We start from the raw sequence: 20,050 nt of genomic DNA, 5'->3' as shown, positions 1-20,050 counted from the left end.
ACCTACTCTCGATGCCAAAATGGGTCAAAAGAACAATCCATTTCCCTTCTGATATAATCAGGCCAGTAAGACAGAACAACCTTTTCCACTATCTTCTTTAGGTGCAAACGCTGACCGGTTATAATTTACAAAGCTAGCAGAATACTGTCACCCAAAGATAATACAGCTTTTCCATGTAGGAACAGACCTCTGATATGGATGTGGGTACACTTCAGAGATTTAAAAATAGATATATATTTCAAAACTGAGTTAAAAAAAACACTACACCATCAAATATAGAGCATGTGCAACTTGACTGAGTTAGTGTGCAGTTATCATTAGAGAAGTGTCTGTGGAAAAACAACAATCTTATTTGACTCCCTCTGTGTATTCAGCTGACTTCAGTGACTATAACAAGTGTTTATCTCTTTGTAGTCTGGTTAGCCCTGCAGAGCCATCACAGAAATGGGAGACTGAGCTGGAGTCTTTTCTGGAATTGTTAACTAAATGCCTATGGTAGGATTTTTGCAGATGGTTTGTGAACAGAAAAGCATAAAGAATACCTAGATTCTAATCCTGGCCACTAACTCGATGTCTGTGCCTTAACTTCCTCATCTGTATTGTGATGCTGCAAGTATTAATTGCTCATTAAGGCTTTTAAAAGTACTGAATCGTTATTAACAACAACATAAAATGATTATTTGTAAAGATCAGAATCTACAACCCTTATTCACATTAAGCAATTCTTTATGGCACAAGTGGCCCAATTGAAATCAATGAAAGTTGAGCCAGAGCAAAGTACTCTCAACATGAGTAAGGGTGCCAGAATCTGAACCAGCATATTTAAATTGGATGACAGAAGAACTCCCTGACACAAAGATGGATTCACATTGCACTTTCTCAGCAAGAAGACCTATAGTTCAGTAGCAGAATACTAGAATAAATAAAACAAATTCATTTCTTTTGGTAGACACCAGATTAACAGCCCTAAAAACTAAAGCCCTTTCTTTGTCCAGTTTCCTACCCCTGTATGTTCTCTGGGATCACACTCTAGGAATGAAAGAATAGTTTAGCCTCCCACCTTACTTATGCTGAGATTGCATACCAGATTGTCAATCAGTGTCAATTATGATGTGTACACCTGCGCACCAGGAACTCGATAAAGACCACCATTCACTGTGCACTGGCTATTGAACAACTTACAGGTGTTAATGACTTTCCCCCATTATCGACCTTGCCTAGATTCTAATACCGGTGAAAGACTCCATCACTTTACCAACCCCCTGAATTGCTTAGTGCGCTCAGTGTTGTATCATTATAATGGTCCATTAAGGGTTTGGCTGAATGATGCAACACGTCATTCCACAAGAACCAAAAATGTTACCTGTCCAAGTTACTTTTTAAATTCACTATTAAAGACAAAATCCTTGAGCAGCCAAAAACCAGGGGGAATCACAACTGTGTGGAAGACACACATACAGACCAGCACAACTCTGCTGTCTGACTTGCTTGCTACTGGCTGCTTTAGGTGTGCCTCTCCTGTTCCTCTTTAAATTATTTTGGAATACAGGTGGTTGGGAATTTTCCCTGAAAATTTTATTGATGGCAATCTGCGGGAAAGCTTTTATTGTACTAATTTTTTAAAATTTTCTATTGGGACAATCAAAATATTATAGTTCATATCAGCTCAGGTTGACACAACCAACACATTTTAGTTTCTTGAACCAAACAGACCCATTTAGTTTCAGGTCAGTTTGACATTAGTCTGTGTCTGCCTGAGCTGCCATGATGTCTCATAGGTTTTTCTAGTTCAGGTGCCTCATGCTTCTATTCTCCTCTTTGAGTCGGGCTCCCTAGCTGTTACATCTCACATGGTGCTCTATGGTCTTTCCTCTCTTTGAATCACTGTGGTGCATTATGGGAGTCATTGTACCAAGGTGCACCTTGGTAATGCACCCTGGGATGCACCTTGTTGTTCAGGTGAGGAACCCAATCCATAGAGGGAAATGGAGGCATGAAGCACCTGAACTACAACTTCCATCAGACTCCATGGCAGCTTGAGGGAACACAGACTAATGTCAAATTAAGCCAAGCAAAATATTTTGTTTTGATTTGTTGAACTGAACTGAAATATTTCAGTTCAGAAATGTTGAAATATTTGGTGTTGATTGGAACGTCTAAACAAAGCATTTCAACATTTCTGAATCAGAGTTTTTCACAACTCACTGTTCCATGAAAGTTTTCAGTGTTTTTACTTTTTATCCTGATTCAGGACAAAAACAAATGTTGAAATATCAGAATTTCCACATTGGATGGAAACCAGCTCTATGAAATTTGTATTCAGGACTAGGAGCATGGAGATTTGCAATGGCCACTGCTGCTGATATTCCCCTTCATTATGGACCAAGGCCTTGGCTACACTGGTGCTTTACAGTGCTGCAACTTTCTCACTCAGCGGTGTGAAAAAAAACACCCCCCTGAGCGCTGCAAGATACAGCGCTGTAAAGCACCAGTGTAAACAGTGCCGCAGCGCTGAGAGCGCGGCTCCCAGCGCTGCAAGCTAATCCCCATGAGGAGGTGGAGTACGTGCAGCGCTGGGAGAGCTCTCTCCCAGCACTGGTGCTGCGACCACACTCACACTTCAAAGCGCTGCCATGGCAGCGCTCCCACGACAGTGCTTTGAATTTTCGAGTGTAGCCAAGCCCCAAGACTATGGGCAGGATGATGGTAGCAAACGATGTCATGTTAGTCTTGTGATTTTTTTTCTTCTTTTGGTGGATTTAGTTAGGAGGGGATCAGCTACTTGGAAAGAAAAGTAAAGGGAGAAGGGACACTGATGGGAAGGGAGGCGAGGGAGGACAAGGCAGGGAAGAAGAGGTTCAGAGGGGCAGGTCTGGAGTAAAACTGATGTGAAGAGATTGTGAGGGACAAGGTTGAAGCAAACAGCCAATCATCATAGGGCAGAGACAGTTTAGTCAAAACTGTTGTAAATTCTTAGAGTATCTGAACGTTTGTGCCTGGAAGCTTCCCCAGCTGCGCCTACCCATGGGAGTCTCTGGCTAGTTACTATCTGCAAATTTCCCCCAAGGTCACAAGGCAGGGGGAAGAGAACACCACTTGGGTCCTAGTTTCCCCTGTGTGGTGGAATTGGCTAACTTCCTGAAAACACGACAAGCTTTTGCTAAGTAGATCCAAGCACATTGGCTGTGTACATACACATGGGAAAGTTCTGAGCAAGTGAATATACTAGGTTATAACAGAAATGAATCTGCATGCAAAAGGAAGAAAGGCCTTGTAGCCACAGCACTGGACTGGCGCTTAGGAGATCTGGGTTCAGTTCCCCATTCTCCCTGTGTGAATACTGACAATTAATTTTGGGCCTCTGTCTCCCTATCAGTAACATGAGGCTAATAATACTTCCATACCCAGCTTTTTGTATGGAAAAACAGAATAATACCTGGGAAGTGCTCAAGTTCTACAGTGATGACCCTCACAGAAAAACCTACACACTATAATATTCACTACTGTGAACTCAAAAGTGCCGGTGGCGTGGGTACCACATGTTCCCATACAGAATCTACCATACACCAGCCTCCTCCACTAAAGAAAAAGTTACCTGCAATGTATTTAGCATTTATGTTTTGGCTTTTAAATAATGTTAGGTACCAAAGATTTTGATCACATTCCTTCAGGTTTCACTGAACATGTTTTATTAACTCTCTTTTCCCCTCAAATACTTTGTTTTCTAGCATTAATACAAACAAAATTAGAGAGCTAAACTAATAGACAGACTTGACTAAGTCTCTTGCAGTACGTCTTCATCTGCCCAGTAACACAATCTACAGCCAATTGCAAACCCAGTCAATATGTGGCAAGACTTGAACAGCCGCCCTTAACTCGCCTCAATAATTATTCTCTTTAACTGACATAATATTCAATATACTGTTGTTGAGTGCAATAATGGTAAAATTGATGCCTTGAGGGCTACAATACAATTGAGTTTTAGCCAGATAAACTGACCTCTAGCCTAATGGTGTATTATGGGGTTTTACACCATTCAGATGCACAGTGTGACTGTTTATAATCCTCTATATAATTACATTCCATTCCATTCTTGCATATCTTCAGATCATTCCAACAGATAATTGCCTGATTCTGCAACACTTAAATGAGCAGTCTCACTGATTTCAGTGAGAGTCTTCTTGTCTGCCAGGTTACTGAATCGGATCCGAGGCCTGCAATGTTGTTTCCGAACCTATATTTATCTTGATTTTATCATATGGTTGAAAATGAACAGTTTGTCTCTAAATAGGAAGCAAGCTTGTCATCTGGAACCATCTGGATACTCGGATTTTTTCACCCTTTTTCAACAACATTCAGAATCCTGGAATTTAAAATGTAATGCATAGCATACATCGCATCACTAAAAAATATCTATATTACATCAATAATACAAGCCACCTATTAGCAACTACAGCATGTACCAAGACACACTGTTTTCTGAAAAGATCAATTGTAATTTCTGAAACTGGGTTAAAATCATAGCAGATTATATTTTACCTATGGACACCTGTAAAATTTAGCTTTAAAAAATCCATAAAGAATGCTAAAATAATGTAAAAAACTTTTGAATTTGTATATACCTTAATAAGAGTAGCAGGCCCGCAATACAACAGTTAGCCTTTTTTTCTTTGCTTTTTTTCTACAGTGAAGAACTGTTTACAATGACAATCTTTTAGAAGGAGTTTTAAGATAATTTATTTGAAAACATGATACATCAAGGACTGTGTAATTATGTGCAGGCTAATGTGCTTCCTCTACAGAAAGGATGTTGCATGAAACAGGCAATAAAATAAATAAGCATTGAAAGTTCCTTTGGGCAGGAACAAAGACTCCTCTGTGTTCTGTACCATGCCAAATATGTTATTTGTGCCTAAATAAATTAATAAAATTAATAAAATACATACAAAAATGCAATAATAGTAATCTTCAAAATCAAGGTTGGCTCATTCGGGTATGTCCAAATTATAGGCTTGAATCTGTAAGGTGCTGAGCGTGCTCAACTCCCATGGAAGTCCGTAGCAATGTAGGGCACTCAGCACCATGCGGTATGAGACAAGAGATCTGAAATCCCCTTTTGAACAGTTAGCATAATAAATCATCTTGGATGCTAACAGATGCCATGTTTTAATGCAGGTGACTGGGTGAAGATTAAACATGGAAATGCCATTTTTTGCGACTAAATCAAGCTGTTACAATTTTACAAAGGGAATGGGTTTACAAACCTGTAAAAGCACATGTAAAAGCTCAAAGGTTAGCTTTTAACCACGAACTTATATCAGGAATATGGCTTTTTAATACACTATAGGATAGTCGTCCTCTCTCAAAAATAAATGAGTGAAGGAAGGGAAGAGCAACTGCACTGGACTTCAGATTATAGAAGCTGAGTGGTAGATCCTGAAAACATGTCAGTTGCCTTAGTATCTAAATAAGACTTGCAGCTAAGTAACCTCAGTATTTGCAGTATTCAAGGTATTTCCTACACTAAGTGCAGGGAAGTAAAAGGGAACACTGTGAACAGGAACTAGAAAGTTTTACATACTGTACCACAGTCAAGGTACAACATGTCAAATACATCTCACAGCTATTTACCTAAAGATCCACAGTTAAAAGGACAGACTTGTAGTAAAAGCATGTTGGGTGCACAACTGTTAGTAACTTCAACATACAAAATAATGGTCAGCCAAACAATTTTTACTACATGCTTTAAACCTCTTCTTACCTGAAGGATGTAGCCCCGCACATAGTCCCGAAGCGTCCAGCCTAAGCCATGCAGGATGTGCAGCACCTCTTCCTGCTTCAATACACTGAAGAGTCGGTCCAGCAGTATCTTCAGTCTCACAGGCACAGCCTGGGTACCATAGAGCATCAGGCTGCTGATGTCAAACACTACGTTGGACTGCACAATTTCCACTTGGGTAGGGTGGTATAGATGCTGAGTGCTAAGCTTGTCCAAAGCTGACAGATACAGGTTGGGGTAGGAGTAGACACAGAGATGGGGAAAGAGGAAAATAAAAATAAAAGTATGATTATTAAAGCATATCTAATATTCTGTCAAAGTGAATCTTACATAAACACAAAGCTCAAACGTTCAAGAGTTTCCGTTACTCTTTCATGCTTAAGTTTTCGGTGCCCTACTGGTTTTCAAAGGTACTGAGCACTCACTGCTCCCATTAACTTCAATTGGAATTCTGGGCACACACAAAATTTCTGAAGAATCGGGCCCTCGGTATCTCACATTGGGGTGACCAGAAATGGATGCACCCAAATGAATGAACTCTCCTGAAAATTTGAGCCTTAATCTACAGAAAACAGAATCCACTGCAATGTTTTAAAAATTGCTGCCATGCATAATCGTAAACTGGAGTCATCAATTTACTGCTAATTGAACTAGCTGCTAGTTATTACACTGGCAAACATAGCCAATTCAGTTCAACTTATCTCTTTTGTATGAATTTTGTGATCAAACATATTAATAGCTTAAAGAAGTGGGGGAGGCGAGGTTTGCAGGAGGTTTGAGCTTTATTTTTGGTTTGTTGGTAATTCTTTATCCCCTTACATGATGTTTAATGTGAGGGAATTACATATGGCATCATACATTTCAGCATATACCACTATTTGCTCTCAATTCCTTTTCCATTTTATGGATTCTATCACAGCACCTAAACTTCCAGACTATTTGTTTTAAACAGAACTTTTTGAGCTTTTAAAATAATGTTATAGGGGTTCCTTCTCCTGCACTTTGGTTTTTTCTTTGATTCACTGGAGAGTTCATGTACTCTTGATAAATTGCTTTCTTACATTGAGATTGTAAAGGCCCTTATCATTTACCTGCTGGCTTCATTCAACACATTTACTCCAAGGAATATTTTTGTCAGAGTGTTCTGGTTTCCTCATACTTCATTTCTTATAACTGATTTGTCTGATCTTCCCTATTCTAGTGGTTAAAGCTACTTTGAATAAGTAGCTTTAAATGTAAATTTAATGTTCATGAAAGATAAGGGATTGGCAAGCTTGGGGATTGAAGTCCTATGTCTCTCCATAGGGCATTTATATTGCAGAAATGTGAAGGGCAGGATTCTGTCTGTTATTCTTTCAACACTCTTCAGCTATTTGGCCTTATGAGCAGCTGATTTAGAACCTAATAAACAGGCTAGATTAAAATCTGAAGAGCTCAAAGATCCCAAAATGTTTCTGTTATTTTCCATGGTGTTGTTCCTAAGATGGCTACATTTTTAGTACTGTAACAGATATATCAAAGTACTCCATTAAGGGAAAAAAGAACCTAGAAAATTGAAATTGTTGAATGTGTGTATGCATTTGGGGGAGGTGGTGTTGATATGTATGTGCCTCCATAGTGGGTAAGGAAAATAATGGAATCTGTTTTTAGTCACATAACAATGGGTACTTGGAATGGAAGAACAAGATTTGAACACATTAATAAAACATTAATAATAGTCATAGCACCTCCCATCCAAGAATCTCCATACATTTACACAAGAATTTAAGCCTCACAACACCCTTCCAAAGCAAGTTTTGACTTGCCTCATTGTTACAGATTGGGAAACTTAGACACAGAAAGGTTAAGTGCCCTAAGATCACACAAATCCATGTCATTGCCAACAACTGAACTTGTCTCTGTCATGTGCTTTAACTGCTGCATCATACTCCTCTTCTAGGGGTGAGCATGGTGCTTTTTGTTAAATAAAATAGTTTAATTTAAAAATGTATACAGGGAGGGTAAGTATTTGCCTCTAAAAAGTTGGATGGAATGGCTCAGGGGTTTAAGGTGCTACTTCCAAATTGACCCAGGTCAGTAGTGATTGAAAGTTGTTTTCTTCTAATGACTGTTCGGGAATTATGCAAAAAAGTGTGGTGGTCTTGGTATTGCTCCTAGTGGAAAATCGTCCACTTTACAAAACCACCACCACATTTGACACCAAAAGCCTTTGCAGAGAGTCCAGGGATGGAATAGACAAGAAGAGGAGAAAGCAACAAGTGGACCTTCCAGAGGACTGAAGCACACTGGCAAACCACTGGGTAATAGCTTTCACAACCTACACTGTACTTATCCTGTGGTCACAAAGAGGCCTTCAGTCTCCAGGGCGCTCAGTCTAGCACCAAATTCACTTAAAGTGATTTAATTTTTTTTTAAACAAGTTTACCACTGCAGCCCTAGTTAGGATCTTAAAACTGGATGAGGAGTTAGTTCTGAATTTGTCTACATTTCACCAAAACCATCTTCAACTTGGAACTGGGATCTTATACTGCAAATTATAGTAACCACAAATAGAGACATTGAGTTGCATTCTTTTCAAGCACAAGTTGGGATGTGCATTCAAATGCATAATTTATAACAAAAAAGGCATGTATTTTTCCATGGGTGTGTCACAAGAGTGTTCAGAGAGTATAGGCAAACAGCACACTACAGACTGAAATGAAATACAGGCATGCAGAGAGGAAGGAAATGCATTTGTGCCAGCAAAAGGAATAACTGTGTGGCCAACAGCTGGAATTTTTGTGGCTCATTAATTAATGGAACTACTTTTCACTGCACTCAAGTATGGAACTAAATAATGTAGAGAATGCAACCTTTCACCATTATTTATAATCTATAAAATTATATCCTATTTGTTTAGAAAAAGACCATAAAATATTCAAGTAAGAACAAAAAGAAGGAACAGTAACAAGGAAAAATACCGCACTGTGTCTCAGTGAATTGTATCTGCTTCTGCCCATACATTCTGAAAATACACAGAGAAGCGTGAGAGAAACACCTGGATGTATTTAAAAAGGTTGTTTGGAGAGCACCTAAGTGACTATTCCCTAAATAGTCACTGAACCAATTTCAGTGCTCCAGCCTGGTGCGAAGGGGGCATTTTGTTGTTGAGGTGCTGTCTTTCAGATAAACCATAAAATAAAACATCTGAGCCTGTATGATTGATAAAGATCCCATGGCTCTTTATATAAAGCTGAGGATATCTATTTCCATGTCCTGGAAAAATTTCAATTTGGGTAATAATATTCTGCCTCCCTGAATTTCCGCTCCAATGTCAACTGGATATGGCCTTCTTCTTCACTTCCTGTCTTAAACTGTTCTCTAGTGATGTTATGTGCTGATGAACAGCTACTGCATTTTACCTCAGAGAGTCTGCATCTCAAAGGTGAGTAAATTTATCCTTGTGAGTAGTATGCATAAGAAAGTATGCATGATGAAAGACACTATGTACAAATATAAGATATTATCATATCTGAAAAATGACGTAAGCAGATGTTTCCTTATTAAAAAGGCATTGTTGATTGATGTCATAAAAATACACACTCTGAGTCATTTCTGGCCCAACTGAAGTTAATACTCATACTCCTAAAGATTACAGTGGGATCAAGATTTCACCCAGAAAAGCCAAAACACTTAATGCTCATGTTACTTTTGAAAGAACACATATACTCTTTTAAAAAGCCATGTGTGTTTGTTCTGAGGTCGGTATATTAAGTTTAGTGCTAAGACTAGGAAGCACCATCCCATTTTGGCACCCTTTTTTAGTGGCTGATGCTGCCCCCATCTCCTGGTACTCCCCAGCTCTGGATGAGCTGATATACAGAGGGAAAAGAGGTCTAATGAATCTTAAAACCACATACTTTGTGAGTAAAGTAGTTGACATTTTTGTGGAATGGCCTGTAAAAGGCCCTTGTGTTTTAGTAGAACAATACATAGTGGAATAATATTTTTGAGGAGTATTATTTCTAAATGTAAAATGTTCATTTCAGGAATTATAACTAGTGAAAAAAGGAGCCAAATAAGTTTTCTTTAAACACCAAAGAACTATTAACTTGTTAATTAATTGTATGCAGTGTTATTGTAGCCGTGTTGGTCCGAGGCTATTAGAGAGACAAGGTGGGTGAGGTAATACCTTTTATTGGATCGATTTCAGATGGTGAGAGAGACAAGCTTTTGAGCTACTCAGAGAAGAGCTCTATGTAGCTCTCTCACCAACAGAAGTTGGTCCAATAAAAGATATTACCTCATCCATCTTGCCTCTCTTGTTAATTCTTGTAAGAACAGGGAATCTCTTCTCTCTTTCCTCAGCTCTTTGAGTTATCAAGTATCATTGCTTCTGCTTATGGTCTATCAGTGTTTCTGTTATCAATCCTGTTTTTGAACAGTTTATATTATTTTCTGGGCCTGATCAGAGCTGGCGTTAGCCTTTTGGGTGGAAAGATGAAACAACTCTTCACTGCCCACACATATACCAGACTCCTGTCCCCTGTGATTACACCACTGTGTACAAGGAAGCACTGAGGATTAGCAGGAAAGCTAGTAAGATGATTCTTTGAGGTAACTCTTGTGAAACTGACTCATGTATATACAAAGCATGTGCTCCTGATTTTCAGGCTCCATCCAGACTCCTGCTGCAGGAGAAGCAGAGTCCAGCTTCCATTTACATTTTATTGTTTTTTCACATTACCATTTGTAGTGTTCTTACTATGCAAAATTTCAGCCAATGGATTAGCCTGTACGTGTGTATTAAGTATTCTATGCCAAAAGCTTTGGACCCAGTTATAATTTATCAATGGACAAACTTTAATGTTCCATTTGTGGGTTGTTTTTTTTTTTTTTTTAACTGTAGTAAAAAATGGGGGAAAAAAATCTGCTTTTCCATTTACATTTTATTGGTTTTGAGGGACCCTGTGCAATTCAAAGGAAATGAAATACAAAAGGTATATTAAACTAATATTAAATGACTTGTCTGATTTATCAAGAGCCAGAGAACGCAGAGTAAGACACTCACTTTATCCATAACTCAGCCAGTTATGCTGAGGCCCAGATACGCAAGACCTCTCACTGACCTGGGATCCTTCCTATACCAAAATACATAAAGTGAGTTCAGGCTAAGTGGAAATCTTACCTCTGAATTTATTTCCCCCCCCCCACACACACACAATATTTAAAGTCTCGCATCCATTTTTGAATAAATGAGATTTGCCTTGGTTCAATATAAAAGTATTACAAACCTGCTAGTTTTAATGAGAATTATACTTTTAAATATACATATTATTTGCTAATCTCCAGATTCTAGCAGAATATTTAGGAACTCTGGAGTGGGGAAAGCAGATCTAGTAAAAGTCTATGTCTCCAAAAAGATCAAGACTTTCCAGTAGACTAGTACAATGCCTCACAGCTAAAATTTTGCATAGTAAAAATACTACACATTTTAGCATGAAAATATTATTGATTAAAATAGATCTTATTCCCATTTCTGTCTGAAGCCCCAACACCACACTACCCAACAAACACATGCACAAATTTAAAAATAACATTTTCTGTTTTATGTTGCTGGTTTTACCATAGGTGTAACTCCCACATTAAACTGCCATATTTCCATGACTAGCAGAATGAGTCACACTTCAGGGAGCCTTGCAACAAATGGGAGATTTTTATTTATTTATTTTAAAATGAGCTGAGCCACTTTCTGAAGCAACAAAACTTGGCAGGCAGGTTAAATATACAAGACCCATATGGCAAGGCTCCATAACACTGTTGCAACACAGTTCGCAGAACAACCAATACGGGATGAGCAAACAGAGCACTATTAGTGGCGATTTCTACATACAGTAGTGTGTAGTATAGTTAGCTTTACATTTACTGGAATGAATGGTGAAAATGAATGGCTGCACATTTGGAGTTCAAATCTATTTTTTCCAATCACCCATCCACCCACCTATACAAAAGTAAGACACTTCTTCAAGGAGGGAATGCAGCACATGAGTAAATAATTTGCTGAAGGGGCGGGCAAACTACAGCAATCCTAGGGGAGTATACTCCCTCTGGAACAAATTTTAATAATACCTGCCATTTGGCACAACACAGGACATTTCAAAGGTGAAAAATTTGCTCTTCAGAAGTCTCTTCCTTAGCCAGGAACAGAAGGTGCCCATAGGCAAGATATTCAGCAATATCCAGAGAAGGGTATAAATGCTCTCAGAGGCCATGAAATCTCCCCATCCACCCTTCAGTTCAAACAGGGAGAGAACATGGACATTTAGGGTGGAGAGATGACATCCTGATACAGTGCAAACAAAGTAAGAAGCATGAAATGGCATCCTTTGGCTATCTTCATTTCACCCCGTTCTCATTGCTGTTCTAATTTAATCTACTTTCAGGAGACATTCACTCAGTCACTGTAGATTTTAAAACATTGTGGAGGGAGAGCGAGGACAGCATTTTCTGATCTGGGAGGAAGAGCAACTTTTCCTTTGAATTTTTACAGTATTTAAGAACTAGCAATGGAAGCCATTTGCCAAATTCATTTAGTCTCTGACAGAGGGACACATATGTGATCTCTTAATTTACAGCTTGCATGTACAGATGTTCACACTTAATTAAAGGTTTCTTAATAGCTTTTTAAAAATAAACGTGTGTTCATCATGGGTGTTTTATACATACCCAAACAATACAGCTAAGCTGACAAATGCCTCTTTATGCCTCACCATGCCCCTTGAATGACAAAAAAAAAAAAAAAAGCAGACTGTATTTCAGTTGCATGTACACAGAATAAATGTTATTTAAAAAGTCTGAATGAAATCTTTCATTAATTTCTCTCTCTATGATCTGATTCCAAGTTAAAAAATTTAGATTGCTACTAGGTTTATGTAGCCGAAAGCAGAACCACCATTTGTTCACAGACGTTGCTTTGCTGTCTGCTATTTTTTTTATCCCTCTGCAAAACTTTGAACCCCATCCAGCTTTGACACACTGCCTCTTCAGTTAATAACTATCAAGTTTCCCCTTGTCTCCTGTCTACTTTTCTTTGAGGCAATTGCGCACTCAGCACCCCGAGATAATAACACACATCTATAAGATAAAAGCAATGGCATTAATGTAATTGTCTGCCTCTCTCTCTTTAGCCTAATCTTTTTTTTCCTTCAGTTTTGACTGCCTGTGTGACACCTGTTTTTGTCTCCTCTGATCCTATGACAGGTTTTCCGCTGACAAGGTTTTTGCCTGACAGAGATTCTGCCAGACAAGAACATAATAAAATATGAAGAACTGCTTGTCAAAGTTTCTGCCAATGCTCACATGAAATAGGGGGAAAAAATCCGGACTTTTTTTTTTTTTTTTTTTTTTAAAGGGGCTCTGTGATGGTTGCTTTTGGCCTGTCAGGAAAACTGCCTCCCAGGCCAATTCCTGCAAGCCAAACAGGTGTTTTCTTTTATGTTTTATATATATATGTTTTTTCACCAATAGTGGAAGAAAAAGTTTCCCTAAATTATTGCCTGTGATATGAAGGTTAGAAGCAACTTTGACTGTTTGGAGATAGTCGATGAGAGGGGATATTTTTTAAACTCAGAAGTGAACCTTAAAAGAAAATTAAATTAAAAAAAATCAGTTCTTTTTTTCTTGTTGATGTCTGGTATGATCAAAAGGACTTAACTGCTATGAGAGATAGGGGAGCCTTGGTCTCTGTTCCCAGAATAAAATACAGACTATTAAACATTCTCAGGGTGAGCAGGCTGTCTAAGTGAAAAACCAGGACAGCTGTCACTGAGGGCAGGGGATGGTCAGGGAGGTTTGCATGGGGGTGGAGGGGTAAAGAGAGAGAGAAGTGAAGCAGTGAGACAGACAAGAGAACTCAGTGCTCCCTTTCTTCCTCTTCAAAAGCAAATCCCTCTTACCCTTTCCCTGCCACCATATGGATTTGAGCTTCTATGTGGAGGAAGACTGAAGCAAAGAGGGAGATCTCCTTGGAGTGCCATGTGTGGGCAGGGACGAGCAGGTGTCAACATGTGGCAGGCCCAATCAGGATGGTCCTTGTGGAATGTATGCATTCAGCCAGCAGCCTAGTTGGCTGATGTGCCCTTCAAGTGGCCAGAGTCTGCAGGTTACAAAAGCAGGACAGCACGGGGTTTGTTTGTTTTTTTTAAACTGATAGGGACAGATCATGAGAATAGGGACAGAGTTATACTAATGCATTAAGATAATTGTCTTACTGGCAGAGATGGCCACTTCTGACCAGCACATGGGCCTACATTTAAAAAAAATTATTGTTGAGGATTACAGTTTGTAACAGAAGTTACCCGTTTCATGCACCTAGGTTCCTTTGACTACCCATTCATCTTCCAGCTTTCCTCCCTCTGCCTACTCACCAAACATCTGTGCCTCCTCCATACCCAACCTGAAGCATCCCCCCATCTACACTACAATGGGATTGGGGCCCAGCTGTATTTGAGTTGGATGACTTATTATATATTCTTGCATGTAAGCAAGTTTGGGAATCCTGGATTAAGAGACTGAATTTGGAGGTTCCCAAGCTTCATTGTGCCACATTACATAATTTGTCTGGGAGATGCTAATCTTTAAACGAAATATATATCACCTATAAAAAATCCACCCACTTGGGTGGAGTGGAAAAGTATCATTTTATAAGGCTGCCTTAAGAAGGCAAGAAGGGCTTTGTTCTGCAAATTAAGACCGTAGTGGAGTTTAAGGCTGATAATCCCCAAATCACTATTGGCTGCATGAGCCTGAGATGGCCAGCAGGCTGCCAACAATCACCAGTTGGTACAAGTGACGTTCTGTTTCAAACATTACAAAACGAGGAGCTGAAGCTAACCAATGTAACCGTGCAATTGTACACTTAACTAGGTAACTATACCTAAGGCCCAATCCTGCCAAGTGCCTCCTGAGAGCTGTTGGGCACCCTCAAATTCCCATGGAGACCCTTCTGCCCTGATATCAGTAGTGGCTGAAGATGTTCAGCCCTTGTAATATTAGGCCATGTACAGGGCCTGCTCCAGGGTTTTTCCGCCACTTCCCCTTCGCCGCCCCAAGCACCTGCTTGCTGCGCTGGTGCCTGGAGCCGGCCCTGGCCATGTGATTAGTATTACCTTTTTAACATAGCTCTTTCCCAGCAGCCACAACTAAAGAAGACACTTGTGGGTGATTGCCATAAAGTTCACGTACTGTGACCATTTCACACAGCTCCAGTTTAAATACACTTCAGCAAATTTGACTGCAATCAATTAGAATGTAATTAGAGAAGTCTTTCAGGGGTTTAAGTGTATGCTTTCCAGAATACATTTTCTGTTTCTGAAATCCGGATGGGAATGGGATAAAAAAACTGGGGGGGTCTGCTAACTTAATCTGGAGCAAATTTCCTCATAACGCGATAGCTTGAGTCAAAGTTCTTCCTACTAAGTAAAGGTAACTCAATGTTTTTCCCATCCAGTGATTGTCACATTCACAATATAGAAAGCAGAGGTAAAGTTACCCAAGGCCTCATCATTACATTATAACATGTGAAAGCAATATGCAATTTTTATTCTTGCTATCAAATCCTTCTTCCTGTTTTAAACTTGTGCTGTTAGACTGAATGGAGTGGTTGAGTTTGTTTTGTTTGTGTTCTGCTTAACCTGTTGAACTCTAGTTAATTAAGATGTTCCTATAAACAATTAAGCTTCTTTTAGGATCGTTAGCAAGATATAAAATTTAAGATGTAATAAACTGATAAAGGGGCTAGCACATCACTGCACTTCATGTGCAGCAGGATCAGTGTTATGGGTTTCATTCATTTAAAATTCAGGTAACCTTGACCGCTTGTTACGAAAGTGCCCAAATTGATAGCCACAGCTCAGCTGAGACTCCTGCTCTGAAGTTCCACAGTACTGGAAGTACTATGAAGCTCAAAATCCAGCAGACAGTCCCAACCAATCTGCTGCTCCTGTTCATTCAGAGACTCAAACCACATCTTCCTCAATGGTCATATAGTTAACCCCTACTTCACTGAGCATGCTCAGTGATGCCACAGGCTTTCATTCAAAGAAGAAACTGAATTGGGACCTGCTACTGTCCCTTAATAGAGGAATTTCCATGAAAGCAAAATTATCCTTTATTATGCTTCATTAACAAAATTAAATTACTAATATTTTTGCATTGTCCCCATATTTTTAAAGCCCCCCAGGAGTTGGTAAGTTCAAATAGAAAAATTTTCTTCTTACCAGGAGTGCTGCAACAATTAGTATAGTCGGGGAGCGGAGAGCCATTGAACCAAACTGTAAACCCAGTATATGATGGAAACCACTTCAAGCCAGCACCCTTAGTTACAGCTCCCATACCCCTTACTGGCTTCTCTTCTCTACAAGGGAAGGACCAATTGTTGAAGACTTTCTTAACTCTCATCACAGGAGGAAAATCTATGTGGCCTTGTTTATCTCTAGATGGAGGCTAGTTTGTAAATGTAACTTTAATAAAATAATTTAACAAATGGGCAAGTAATTATAACGTCTTGCATTTCTACAACAACTTCCATCTACACATGTCAAAATGCTTTACAGTTGGTTGAGACTCCACAGCTGTGAAAGTGGGTATTATACCTGTTTTGCAGACAGGGACTCCAAGGCACAGGGAAATGAAAATGACTAAATCAAGATCACACAATGCATCAGTAGCAGAACTGAAAATGAAAGCTATGGGCCAAATGTTACTCTAACATTACACTTGGGGGATTGGGGTGAGGAGGAGCAGAGAATTTGGTGCTGGATTTCCGAATCTCTGTCCCTTGCATTCACCGATACATCCCACAGTGATACTTCAGTACTGGAAGCAGGTGATTCTTGCCCGTAATTTGTGAGGACTCTGTATGATCCATCTGTATTTATACTCAATTGAAATATTTACAAGCATGCAAAACCAGAAGAAAAAGGCTAATACATTGTGTGGTTTCTTTACATGGATACTTTCCTTTAAAGCACAACAACTGTAAGCTGATGAGCAAGGAAACAAACTGAACAAATACATGGTCCTCCCAGGTCAAACTGAGAAAGGACCACTGATTTTAGGCAAAAACAACTAGAACAAAAAGAAAATGACAGATCAGAGAGACTTTGCCCAGGGAGGTCCAAGAACCTGGCTGTCTGTTGAGAACCTCAGCAGCAGTTAAATCCAGTCCAGAGCCAGATTAACACTACTTTTATTTTAAAGTCACTTTAACAACCATGAAGATTAGTTTTTGGTCTTTATAACCAGATGGAGAAGTAACTAAGAGCTAAACAAATTCCTTTACAAAGATGCTTGTGGAAAAGTCCTATATAATTGAAGAGGGAATCAATAGGTTTCTATAACCACTTAATATGAATTTACTCTGAAAACCTATACAATGTAATTGAAAATGGGTTTTTTAAAAGCATCCTATAGTATTCTACAGCAAGATGATGAGTCTCTATTAAATTCTACGAGATGGTTAAAAAATATAGAAAGATTTTTCTGTTCAAATCTACCTACAGTGTGCATGCACACACCTCTCCCTTCCCCCCGAATTGCAATCCACGCCAATTTCTAGGCAGAGGCTTATACCTGTGACCTCCTTTGGTTTTGGGCCAGAGCTGACCTCTGGCTTTGCAAATGTAATGCTCCAGATTTCTGTCATTCAACAGCTTTGGACTGAGATAAATGTGATAACACAGAAAGGTTTTTAATTTAACATAACACTTCCCCCACCCCGCCCCATGCAGCTCGTGTTAAAAGTCCTAAACCTCCCCATTAAACCACATCCTCACAGAGACTTGTACAGAGAGTCTGGTTAGGGAGAGATGAAATTTCTAAAATTTTCAGTAGCTGATAGGACAATAACATCTCTTTCCCCCCTCCTTTTCCCTTTCTCTCTCTGTCTCTCTTCCCCCCCCACCATTCCCTTAACTGACAACTTTACAAATTACCATATAGAAATGGCTGCTCAGCCATTCGGAATAAACAAGAAGTCATAGTCATGTCATGCATGTGAACTTACGAGAGAGCACTCTCTGTTGCTTGGTGGGGGTCACTGTTTTGATTGTTAGTCTCATTTACAGCAAGTTAGTGAGTGCATAATACAAAAACTTGACAGCGGAAAACTATTTCTCCGACAAGATTAAAGTGTAACCCACATAGTGAGACTGGGTATTAATACTCGCTGGATGGCACCTTTTCAACCAAAAGGAATAATGGCTATGCACGATGTGCTGCAAACTCCAGTCAGTTTCTGTTTCATTAAATCCACCAAGGAATTTGAGCTCAGATTAACTAGAGAAAAGGCCTGGCCAGCGCCCAGCTTAGAGAGGAGGTCATGTGACGTTCAGAGGACAGGTATAGCTCAGAGAGACCCCAAAGCAGAGTGTCTAGAATAAAAGGCCCTGACCCAAGCTGCCCTGCTCAGCATACACCAAGAAAAAGACCTGGCACAGTTTATTAGAGAGCTAAGGGCCAATTTATTGATTTGAGAAAAAGTCCACTTTTGCACAAGGAAACAAACAAAAAAAAATTCACAGGATACTTAATTGCCCTCAACAGCTCGATTCCAAAGATAGTGTGAAATTCAACTAGCTCAAGAATATTAATAGTTGCACTATATATCAAGAACAGGTCTGTATCTGACATCTAACTGAGTTTAGATTGGTGACCAATTTATGGGTAACAACGGAAACTATTTTTGATTATATGACTATTTTTCAGCCAGTGTGACAGTGAATTCAAAGGTTTAATAAACATACAGTAAAACTGACAATAGTGAACTCTGATACAGTGGAACGCCATTTGTAGTGAAACAGAATGAAAGTCCTGACTAGTTTCAACACACTGAGATATGCAAAACATGTTTCTTCTTATTGTGAAATTGTTCTGTGAAAAAATAAAAAATCATTTCAAGAAGGTAACACTGTACTTCCACTGATACTGTATCAGGTCAGTAATTCAGTTGGACATCACAACTCTGGTGGTTTGAGCATTGGCCTGCTAAACCCAGGGTTGTGAATTCAGTCCTTGAGGGGGCCACTTAGGTATCTGGGGCAAAAATCAGTACTTGGTCCTGCTAGTGAAGGCAGGGGGCTGGACTCAATGACCTTTTGGGGTCCCTTCCAGTTCTATGAGATAGGTATATCTCAAATCTGGTGGCATGACAGTTCATATTCTTTTATCAATGACAGATCAAGTGTACAAAATGCTGAGTCAATGTAATCACCGGGATTTTATTACTGCCTCGAATAATTCTCCTCTCTCACTGGTCTAAAATAAGATTTATTTTATTTATTTATGGGGGCGGGAGGAGAAGACATGCATGTAAAATACCATTATCATTATCATCATGGTTAAGGTTGAACAAGTGGATTTTTGTACCTAATCTGGTATAGTTTTAAGGCTATTTTATTAGTGTCTGTTACTTGTCACACAACCAAAATATTAGGAGAAGCAGCTACAGTGTCTACTCAAAGTATCTGATTTTTTTCTTTAAAAAAATACCAAATGGCCCTGGACTACACTAAATCAAAGTGCACACACAATTTCACTGTTAATATTTTATTTATTTATTTTTGTATCTTATGGGTCATATAAAATGATTTAAGATTTTTTTTAACCCTTGTCTGTTTTACTGCTTTAGGCCTAGGAAATGGCTTATTCAATTTAAACGATTTTTTTTTTGTTTTAGAAAATAAATCTCCATCCAAACTGACAATGCAAATGGCAAGTTTCAGCTGGAAGGGAATTAAAACAGTCCAGTTCTCTACAACCCCTTAAAAACCCCCAGCAAGTCACACAAGATAAAAACCAATTCCCTCTTAAGCACAGCCGTACTAGAAAAGGGGGCTATACTCTATGAAGTTTTTGGCTTGAACCTTAAAAACGCTGATGGTAGGATTACCACTATAGTGAAAGGGTGCAGGGTCAAAACTCGATAAACTGAACTTTTGCCAACAGAAACATTTATCTTGCCACAAAAGAACCACTTTGATGAATCTGCTCTTATATTGACATCCTTCTTTGGCACTTCTGAATAGAAAAGAATTGAACTTGTAGGAAACCTTTCCTTTCAAGAAGCGCACAGCTCATTTTAGGTGAGGAAAGAAAAACATGAGAAAGACAATGGAAACAGGAAAAAGAAACAGGCCAGCAGTTGCTATGTGAAATAATACCACTATGGCTGTGCGCCCTTTCCTTCTTGGCCCCAGAATTCCAACATTTCAAATGGACAATTATTAGCATGCA

General features: G+C 39.2%; 1 protein-coding gene across 2 annotated transcripts in view; it reads right to left on the bottom strand.

Moving 5' to 3' along the window:
- The window catches only part of BNC2 (basonuclin 2), a 364,384-nt gene that overhangs the window by 98,386 nt on the left and 245,948 nt on the right, over positions 1-20,050 (bottom strand). For both annotated transcript variants that reach the window (XM_050944150.1, XM_050944151.1), the window contains one exon: positions 5,762-5,997. In XM_050944150.1, coding sequence (XP_050800107.1) covers positions 5,762-5,997 — 236 coding nt within the window. The remainder of the gene's footprint in view (positions 1-5,761; positions 5,998-20,050) is intronic.

The sequence above is a fragment of the Gopherus flavomarginatus genome, chromosome 3 (genome assembly GCF_025201925.1).
Source record: "Gopherus flavomarginatus isolate rGopFla2 chromosome 3, rGopFla2.mat.asm, whole genome shotgun sequence".
NCBI lineage: Eukaryota > Metazoa > Chordata > Testudines > Testudinidae > Gopherus > Gopherus flavomarginatus.
Note: the sequence above shows the minus strand (reverse complement) of the source record. Positions and strands in the feature narration are given on the sequence as shown.